Below are 11,246 nucleotides of genomic sequence, written 5' to 3' on the forward strand. Positions count from 1 at the left end.
TCATGGCCCAGAGGTTGGCGACCACAGATATAATACATAGAATATATATTATATATACATACACTAATTGAGATCATATAACACAAATTCAGAATTTCTTACTCTTTTCTGTAAATACCTACAATAACTCAGTACAACAACATATCCAATGAAGCCAGTTTGCTCAAGGCCTAAGTCATATAAAATGGCAAAATAGTTTTGAGAAGTACCTTTCAACATAGGGAAGAGCCACCTCTTGAAAGTCCTGAATGCCACTAAGGAATTAGTTAAAGGGAAAAGAAAAGGGAAATAGAAGGGAAGGGGAAAGCAGGAAAGAAAAGCCCATCTGGGCAAAGACTGTAGACATCCCTGAAAGCTCAAGTACTAGAAAGTTGTATCTTATGCCTATATTGTTGCATTACATGTGAAGTATATTAAATGATCATTTATTGTTTAATAGCAGTTCCCATGTGACCCCAAACTTCAAAATGATCTCAGGAAAAATCCTAAAACCTTACCATTTTACTAGCTACAACCTAAGCCTAACTGGAAATAAACAAGATTCTAGTCATCCTGCCTCTCCCAAAACAACCGATAGCTAAACTGCCATTTTTTTAACTGCTAATTTTCTGGAGAGAAAAAGAAATCAAATCATGGATCTAAAAAGAAAAACAGTGAGTGGGGGCAAGAAAAAAGAACAATCAAAAGACTAATCCAAAATTTCCCCCTTATAATAACTAATGGAAATGCTTCGGCCTTGTTTTGTATGCTCTGTTCTATCCATCTTTCCAAAGAGCAAGAGGATACGATTAAGGCAGGAAGAGCCACCTGCTCTGCCGGCTCAAAATCAGAGCTTACCTCCTTAGATTGATGGCCTTTGCCAAGTTTGGAACACCTTCCATCTCTGTTGTCTTCTGCCCCATCAGACTGCTGATAGGCCTATGGGGGGAAGAAAGAGAAACAGACCTGCTAGAATGCCATATCCAACTCATTATTTGCCTTCTCAAAAGGAATCATCACTTCTTACGGTTCATGGAAGGCAGACAATCCAACTGTTACCAGGCCTCAGAAGATTGATGTTAGTCTTTTAGAAACTTCTCCTTGAACAATTTAGCATCAAAGTCCCAAAAGGTAAGCAAAAATCAAAGACTGACTTAAGAGCAAACAAATCTCACTCAGACAACTACATCAAAACAGTAATAAAAACGACTCCTCCACCAACTAAGTCCTTCACTATGTCTCTAAACTTCAAAAGATATTCAGATAAATACTGTATGTTATTAATCAAAGACACAATGTGAATTATAAATATTTTAAAGCTCTCATGAATCAATGATCATATCCTTAAAATAGAGTAGGATAACGTCAAAGAATCCCAGTAGTAGAAATTTCTAGCAATCTGACACAGTCACTGTCTCAAAGAGGTTACCTAAGCCATTCACAACAGAAAATTGACTATCCTTCTATATAGAGAGAGTCCATGCTCTACTTCAGCACATATCCTGTGTATCATCCTCATGGTCAACAAACACTTCCTCATGACCAACCAAAACCAACAAATTCATGTCCTCTAATTTAATCTTCCAAAACTACAGAAAAACAGCGTAGTATCTTCCTTATCCATCCCTTTATATGGTTGAAGGAGTAATCAAATCCTTCATTTTTTTCCTGTTCTCTAAGCTAAATCACCATAAATCCTTCAACTCTTACTCATAAAATTAATTTTCTATGATATCTTTAGTTCTAGATATTAATTATACACTATAACTGTAAGGTTCTCAATAGATGACACTACACTATAAAAATAAAAAAGGCCAAATACAGAAAATAAAACATAAAACAGAGCTGAAAACCACATGGTATTACCTAATAAAGCAGAATAAAATGTCAGCATTTGCATAAATTATCTTGTGCCTAATTTTCTACCTTTCCTATCCTATATAGGCTCTTAAAAAGAAATAGCTCTTAAATAAAGTTTACTCAATATACGGATATACTAAATCTTGAAAGAACTAGATTGTGGATATATGGACTAAGAGTAACTATATAATTAACTTCCTTGCCTTTTTTTTAAATCAAGAGATAAAAATCTGATACTACTAAAGCTGCCCTATTAAAAAAAATCCTTTCAACAAAAATACAAATCATCAGTAATCTATCATTCTAAAAATTATGTAGAAGGAATTGTCTATTAACAAGATAAAACTAAAACAGAAGAAGCGACCTATTATGGTATTATTTAACTTTTTCAGAATGACAGAAAATACTTAGGCTCTCTCAAATATTAACTTGATATGAAACTATACCTGGTAACTTTAAAATAGTTTATGTGCTGTGAAAATTCTCAATTTATCAATCATATCATTAATACACAGATCTTGCTTTGAAGGTCTGTTTTAAGCCATTTATTTCTTTAAAATAAAAATTATGTTAATAATTATACTGCCTCCAGATACTTTTCATCTAGTGTATACTTATTCTTATGACCAAGAAATAAGAAGTGTTTTCCTTCCAATAATGTTTCAAGGTGAAGGCTTTAAGGTATTTGATACCAAATTTAAAAAGTAAATGAATGTTACATGGGGATTGGAAATGGTAAAAGGTTACAGTACAAGGCTCTAACACATTTGTCTTCAGTTGTCAACAACATTCTTCCATTTAAATAAAAATTCATTCAAAGGAAGAAAGTGCAGAATCAGAGAAGAGACTTTAAGTAGCTTAAAATCACTGCTATCTAAAACTTTCCAACTTCTCACCAAAAGGCAATGGCTCTATACTTAAGGGAAATGTAATCTATTGTAAACTCAGAGAGCTTGAGGGCAATAGAAACTTCCTAAGAGAGAATCAAATAACAAACGGTTCTATATCGGCTCTGGGTAATAATATACTGTAAATAATGGTTCAAATTCATAAGTTAACATAAACATACTAGAACTTGTTACTAATACTTCTCCAATTCTATTCACATTGAAACAGCCAAATGCTATTTATATACCAAGAACCACAAAAATGTTCATATTCCTTAACCTACTTCCTTAAATATATTCTAAGAAAATTATCAAGAGGGGAAAACCTATAGGTGTAAAAAATATTTACTGTAAATATGACTCACTACGCTAGAAAAAACGTCCAACCAACCAACAGGGGATGTTTTTTGTTTTGTTTTCATTTACTTACATTAATTTAACCTTTATTAATTCCTTCATTCCACAAAGATTTCGGATAGCTTAAAAGAACACGATAATATATTCATTATATATGCATAAAATTTAGATGGAGGAAAAAAATATGCCATCCAGGTAAGGTTCAAACCTAGCTGTTATGGCTGCACTTCAAAGTTTATTCTTAGTTTCTACGTAACCAAGATAAAAAATGAAATGGCCATTAAATAATTCCCATTAGAGGAAAGAAGAAAGCATAGTTCCTTAGGAAAAATAAGAATTATCGGCCAGGCACAGTGGCTCACGCTTGTAATCCTACCACTCTGGGAGGCGGGAGGATCACTTGAAGCCAAGAGTTCAAGAACAGCCTGAACAAGAGCATGAACCCTGTCTCTATCAAAAACAGAAAAACCTAGCCAAGAGTAGTGGCGTGCACCTATAGTCCCAGCTACTCAGGAGGCTGAGGCAGGAAGATCGTTTGAGCCCAGGAGAGTTTGAGGCTGCGGTTAGCTGTGATGATGCCACTGCACTCTACCCAGGGCAACAGAGTGAGACTCCGTCACAAAAAAAAAAAAAAAAAAAAAAGAATTGTTAATAGATGACATAGTTTCTGGATGTTGGATGTATGCAGACATTAAAAAAATAATTAATGAATACATAACAAGGAAAATACTTATGATAACGTTAAGGAAAAGACACAAAATTATACGTATACTCTAACTGTTGCGATACATGTGGAAAAAAGACTAGAAGGCAATGCACATAATCTTCCCTCACTTCCCCCCAAAACTATGATTTCCTTGAACAAAAAAAGGACCATATCATGTTCTTCTGTACCACAACCATACCTAGGCAGAATGCTCGGCACACTGTAGTAGTAGTAGTTTAATATTTTTAACTGTATTAAAACGTCTATATTTACTTCACTCATTTAGGTAGGTAATATTTGGCTTACAAGACAGAAATACTCAACACATGACAGAGAAATAAATATAAAGAGTATTTTTTGACAAAGAACCCATTACTGCCACTCTACGAATGGCAAAGTCGATTAGAGACTCCTTACATAGTTGAAAAGCACCAACAGGCCTTTCTCAATTCACAACTTCCTTATTCCACACCACATGTATTTCAGATTCTTCCTTAAGGTTCACAAGATGTTAATTACGAGAAGTATTATAACTCTCAGATAAGTAAAATACAGCATTTTAAACAATGCTTTATTCATATTGGAAAATAAAAAATATTTCTTATGTCAGTTCGAATTTTGAAAAGAGAGCAACCAGAAACTCCAAAATCAAACATGACCACAAAATTGTAATGAATTTTTTATAGATTCAACTTCTCAATATTGTTAAATCATACCACAAAGTATGTCTTTTAATTCAGTTCCTATTTCTTTACTTTTTCTTGCTTCTCAAATAGCAAAGAACTGCAACCAAAATTTCCCCTTTTAACACAGGAAGTAGTATTTAGAGTAGAACTTGGATTTTTATTGTGGCTACTTTTTTTTTTTTTTTTTACAGAGTATTACAGGGGTACAAATGCTTTCATTACATAAATTGCCTTTGCACCACCTGACAAGTGTGCCCATTTCTCATATTGTGGCTACTTTTTAAAACGGATAATGGGCCCTAAAACATACAATCAAAATTGACATACTCAGTCTTTTAAAATTAAAGACTGTAACGGATTACACAAACATAAACATGAAAATTGGACAAGGTATAGTTATCATACAGCACTCCAAAAAATGACAATGAACAGGAAAAACTACACCCACGCCTCCCCAACTACACGTACCACCAACAGTAATGACAGTCGTCCTAAATAAATGCTTATTTTAAATTAGATGGTAGGTTACAGTTACTTTAACAAAAATCAGTATATATTTTCTTTAAAAAACAAAAATTAATTGTAGAATTAAGATACTTCGATAGCCCAAATAATCTTTTTCCTATAATACAAAAAAGAATATTTTCTGACACATATTTATTTAAATTTGTTTTCATCTTTTGAAAAACACATATTCCCAGTCCTGGCTTTCCAATACTATATGGCAATGATGACACTTAAAGATTACCTCCTACCAGCACCATTTTAAAAACTAAAGGGCTTTGATTCATATTGGAGATTTTGGGGAAGAAAAGCTAACGGAGTAAAGTGAAAAAATAGTCAAATATTTCCCCCCCAAAAATGCTGAGGGGATGTTTTAATGTGGTAAAATAAGGACTGGGAAAGAATTTTGAAGATACACTTAGATTTCATATTTTATCCAGTTAAGCCTTAGAGAAAAATAGAAGGAAGAGAGAGAAAAATAATTAGATGGAAAAGAGAAAAGACTCCAAAGTCTCAAAGACAGGAGAAGGGAATAAGCTCCAAAGCCTTAATAAAAGATGGCTCTTCATAACCTCAGTTCATGGAAAAAGCGATTTAATGTTATCAACTTTGTGCATCTGAATGGTCGATTTTGACTAACCACAATTTTAAGTTCTTTAATGATTTAGACACCAAGATTTACTTCGAATGGGACAGCAGACTTCCAGGGGAGAAATTCTTCGGAAGATAGTATATTAATAGCAAAAAATAAAGCTTTCAGATCAAATTAAGCTCAATACCATATCCAATACTTGGTAAAGAATTTCTTCCTCCCTCCCCTAGAGTATTAGCAACTATTTCTTAATGATACCTAATTTTTTAATGTCTTTGAATTAAAATGGAAAATGTTATAATTAATACTTTTGGAGAGAGGAATGAGAGGATGGGTCCCACAGAATGACAATTCCAAAAAAGTTGGATGTGACTCACTGGACTGGATAACAAATCTGAGACACTGAAAAAGACACATTTGAAACACTCAAAATATTCTCCTAAATTGATCACTTTCCTTAATTAAGAAACTACTATATTTTGTTTACATTTACTAGAAAGGAACAGGAAACAGATTTTTTAATTTTAGTAATAAAAGGGCCAACATGTATGTGAAAGAATCAGTAATTCATTCCAGTTAGTTACATTTATGAAAAAAGAAGCAGTATCTCCTTTGAATGTGAGAGAGACATTTGAAGACATTTTAATATCAAAACTGCAATTTCAAGTACAAGGTAATTCTTCCTCTAATATCTCCCTTATCACAGAAACATTATCTTTAATGCATAAAAGGATTTTAGACAAGGAATTCCTTCCTCCTAAGTCAAAAGAAAATTTTCCTACCAAAAACTTGATACTCTTTAGAAATGCAGAAGAAAATTTAATATGTATAACAATGAAAGTTAGGCTAGTTCTGCCAACTGTGCCTTTATTGTTTGTTCTAAAATACTATATAATTCCTGATATAAAAGCATAATCAGGTTAGGATTAAAATATTATCACTAAAAGCTAAATTTTCTTTTTCTTTGAATGAAGAACACTTAACTCTTGAAACATACTAAAAGCTTGCAACTGGCATTTTTCCACGTAAGTGGTACTCATAGTAATGTGATTCCAATAATATAGTTGTTAGTGTATGCACTGTGGTGGAGTCCATCATACAGCTAAGATCTTAAATTTCTATAGTAGAATCATAGAGGTCACTGTATGTATTTAACAAAGGAAGGGTATAAAACTCTAGGTAGCTACAAGCCTAAAAATACAAAGACATGACACATCGCTCATTTTGTTTCACTTAGGTTAACTGCTGTTACCAAACATCCATTGGCTCTCTTCTATGACATCTGCTTAACAGCTACAGGAGATCTCCTTGAATTCTAGATTGCTGGGATTCCAGATTTCCAGTGATTTTGATTTAGCTCTATTAGGCCCTTCCATAGTTCTAGAGGGAACAGTCAGTTCTCACACACACCGGAGGCCTGATAGTAAAGGTTATCCATCACGAAGGACAGCACCTTAACAGCAGGTATCACCATGTATGTAGCCTTAATGAGTAATGAGGAGAGAGTAACTGCCTGGCCATCTTTTGCTCTCTCTGATTCCGGAAATTTACTCTGGTGGGAAGGAGAAGCAGAGAGCTCTCTATCTACCTGAATCAGATATGAAAACAGGCCAAAGTTTCTCACCATTTCTGTTCTAATTTTGACTTAATTAGGTCTGTTTTCATTAGTCAGAAAGGGAAAATCATCCTTGAGGTTTGAAACAATAATTATTTTAAAAATCAAGAATGAAATATTTAAAATAAAATGATTCTAAAAAATGAAGTTCTGTTCCCCTAAATGCCCTCACTTTTCCATTAGAAAGAAACAAAAAAGAGATTTCAGTATTTTTATAGAAACTTCAAAGCTAGAGTTTTTCTTACATTTTTACATTTCAAAGCAATACAGAAAAAAGGGAACTTTGTGTACTTGATCAAAATTGGGAGAAATGAGCCACATGCACACAACCTGCATAAACAGAGCATAATGTTAACTACAAACAAAGGCTGAGAACTAAACTGAAGAAGAGAGCCATACAGGTAACTTTAGTTATTTCTGCATACATGGGTACCATGTGAAACTGTGAATGAAAAAGAACTAACCCTAGCTCCGGGTCTCACTCTTGAGTCTGGGATGACAATCTCAAGCACATATTTGGAACTCTAGTCAAATGGTCAGGATGAGTCATTGCACTATTAGAGTCCACTCTTTAATGTGCACTTTATGAGGAGAGGTATTTTTACTTACTCTGGTCAGCATAGTTTTTTGCTTTGAGTTCAAGTTGTCTTGTTTGAGATTCTAAAGACTCCACTCGGGTCTGTAAGTCCTTTTTTTCCTGTTCTTGAGAGTCTTCAAATTCAATGAATTTCTAATAAAGAAGAACAATATACATTTTCATCAGAGAAATGAAACCCTTTTTACATTTTCAACTCCTGTGTTTCTCAGTATCAATGATCACAGATAGTATTGACTACTTAAAACGATATCAGGGCTGGGCACGGTGGCTCACACCTGTAATCCTAGCACTCTGGGAGGCCAAGGCAGGAGGATCGCTTGAGCTCAGGAGTTTGAGACCAGCCCGAGCAAGAGTGAGACACCATCTTTACTAAAAATAGAAAAATTAACTGGGCATGGTGGCCTGCACCTGTAATCCCAGCTGCTTTGGAGGCTGAGGCAGGAGAATCACTTGAGCCCAGGGGTTTGAGGTTGCTGTGAGCTAGGCTGATGCCACAGCACTCTTGCCCAGGTGACAGAGCGAGACTCCGTCCTTGAGTTGACTTTTAGTTTTCCTGTAAAAATTAAGTTTAAAAAACTCCAAATATAGAAGGAAAAATATGACAAAATAATTCATTTATTAAGGTGTTTCTACTTCATTCCAAAGATCATAAATATTTCTTACTACAAATATATAAATCCCTTAACCAGCATACTTGCATATTCATCTTGAGTTCAAGACACAAAGTTTTTAATCCACAACATGTACAACAGAGAGCAAAAGAATGATGGAATAATCAATAAATATCTGATTTGGAATTTAAATTCCTTAAGGAAAGGGCATGTGCTAATGAATATCTCCTCAATCAAATCTAATTTACTAAAACTGTTCTTGTGAAGGGGATTATCATTAAGTACAATCATCAAATCTCAGTTTTCAACTTAATTGTTCTATAAGTAACATCTGACAAATGATCACTCAACCCTCCTTAAAACTTTTCTTTCCATTTGGCTTCCAGGACTTTTACTCATTTTCCTTCTACTTTACTAGCTCTTTCTTGGTCTTCCTTCTTTGATGGTACCTCCTCTTCTCCCTAACTTCTTAACATTGGCATGTTCAGTCCTTGGACACATTTTCTCTTACATGTTTATGCTTATTGCCTGATGATTTCATCCAGTTTCTTGGCTTTAAATACTAACTATGTGCTGACAACTTCCAAATTTCTATCTCTAGCCCAGACCTGAACTCCAGCAGCTTAAATTTAGCATGTGAAAACCTGCTCCTCTCCTGGGCTTCTCTAGCTCATTAAATTACTGTGGTCAATTGCTCAGGCCAAAAACTCTAGAGTCAGTTTTGACTCTTCTGTTTCTCTGTTACCTCATATATCTAACCCAACAGCAAATCTATCTTCATATCTGACCACTTTTCATCATCTCCACCACCACAATGGTCTGTGCCACCATTATTTATTGCCTGAATTACTGCAACAGCAATCACTCCTAATTGGTCTCCTTACTTCCACCCTTCTCTCTCTACAATGCATTCTCAATACAGTAGTTAGGGGATCCTTTAAAAAATAAGTCAGATCAATTTGCTCCTCTGCTCAAAACCCTCTGATGGTTTGCATTCTTTACCATAGCCCTTACTGTACCCTCCCAGGGTCTACGCAATCTGCTCCTACCAATGTCTTACTTAACATATCCCCTATTTCTCTTCCTCCCCTCTCCTTCTTGCTCTTGATTCAAGCCTCTTTGCACAGTTCCTCCAACACTCCAAGCCTTTGCACTTGCTTCCTACTGCCTGAAATCCTCTTCCTCCTGATATCCAAATGGCTTGCTCCTTCCTCACCTCCTTCACGTCTTTGTTCAAATGGGTCACCTTCTTAGTGAGACCATCCTTAGCCATCCTTTAAAACTGCAATAGCTACTTCCTATTTCCCCTCCCTGCTTATTTTCTCCAGAGCACTTACCCCCACCTAACATGCTATATATTTTATTAATTTATCTTATGTATTATCTGCCTGTCCTTACTAGAATGTAGGTTCCATGCAGGCAGCAGGGATTTTTGTTTCGTTCATTGCTATAGTCCTAGTGCAAAGAATGATGAAGGAATACAGCAGGTTCTCAAATATTGTTAAACAAATGAATAAAACTTTCAGAGTGAAAGAATTGAAACCCATATAGAAAAATGTGAGATTTGCAAAAAAACTTAGATACCACTTGTATCTAAGTGTGATCATTTTAACTTAAGTGTGATAGTATCTAATGTGAAATTTTCACTCCATTACCTATTTTATCTGTCTTCAAACTTTTCAATCACTGTAGAAGATATTGTTTTTGGTCTTATACATTGCCTTTCTTTGGGGAATTTCCTCTCCCCAGTTTCATGCTAATTATATTCGGTCCCTGTAATTTGATTGGTGATGACTCCATCGCCCTCGGCATGGGCACATGACTTGAACCAGACTTGTCAGAGTCCTCTCTGGGACATCTGCCAGTTATCAGGAAGAATACTACCTTCTCTTCCTCTGGAATCTTAAACTCTGAAAACCTAAAGGCTTAAGATGCAGACTGACACCTTTTTCCATCATAGAACAGCAGACCTAAGACTAAAGCCAATACAGAGAAAACCAAAGAGCAAGGTCGAGGAAAACCCTACTTAAAGACACTATTTAAGTACCTGGTTCAGTAGTTCCCGGAGCCAGAATTTTCCCAGTGTTTTCTGGGGATTTTTTAAAGTTACATAAACCAATGCCTTTAAATATCATTAACAGGAGATCGCTTCAACTCCTCTTTTACATAAGCTTGTTTGAGCTGGTTTCTATCATCAAAAACTGAAAATACCCTAATATAGTCAGTCACCTATTTTCCGTCAAGAGTCATTTCATTTAGTGTTTTCCTGGTCTTTGAAGCTTGAAATCTACAACCTCTAAAACATTGGTTCTTAACAATTTAGTGGTCCACAGACACATCTGGAAATTTGACACATCTATGAACCATGTTTCCCCAGAAAAAAATGCCCCCATAGATCCCAAATTCTGCCTACTTTTCTCAGGGGGCTCAGAGGCTCCTTAAGTCCAACCCCAAGTTTGGCATCCTGCCCTACACTTTTCTATGGAAATATTTCACATTTGTGAGGCTTCTGGGAAAATCCAAACTGTTATTGTTTATTTTTTTCAGAATATTAATCTAAAGATGACTATAGTCTGGGCACGGTGGCTCACACCTACAATCCTAGCACTCTGAGAGGCCAAGGCAGGAGGATCACTTGAGCTCAGGAGTTCGAGACCAGCCTGAGCAAGGGCGAGACCCCGTCTCTACCAAAAATAGAAAAATCAGCCAGGCACAGTGGCACATGCCTGTAGTTCCAGTTACTCAGGAGGCTGAGGGAGGAGGATCGCTTGAGCCCGGGAGTTTGAAGTTGCAATGCGCTATAATGACACCACCACACTCTAGCAGGGGTGACAGAGTGAGACTCTGTCTC

The 11,246-nt window shown here is 35.6% G+C and overlaps 1 protein-coding gene across 3 annotated transcripts in view; it reads right to left on the reverse strand.

Annotated features, from left to right (window-relative positions):
• The window catches only part of SPAG9 (sperm associated antigen 9), a 131,441-nt gene that overhangs the window by 99,048 nt on the left and 21,147 nt on the right, over positions 1 to 11,246 (reverse strand). For 2 of the 3 annotated variants that reach the window (XM_012662618.1, XM_012662592.1), the window contains exon 2: positions 7,796 to 7,916. In XM_012662618.1, coding sequence (XP_012518072.1) covers positions 7,796 to 7,916 — 121 coding nt within the window. Of the gene's footprint in view, positions 1 to 837; positions 900 to 7,795; positions 7,917 to 11,246 lie in introns of those variants that run through there. The other variant, XM_012662609.1, reaches the window with a different exon arrangement.

The sequence above is a fragment of the Propithecus coquereli genome, unplaced genomic scaffold (assembly GCF_000956105.1).
Source record: "Propithecus coquereli isolate 6110/MARCELLA unplaced genomic scaffold, Pcoq_1.0 Scaffold119, whole genome shotgun sequence".
NCBI lineage: Eukaryota > Metazoa > Chordata > Mammalia > Primates > Indriidae > Propithecus > Propithecus coquereli.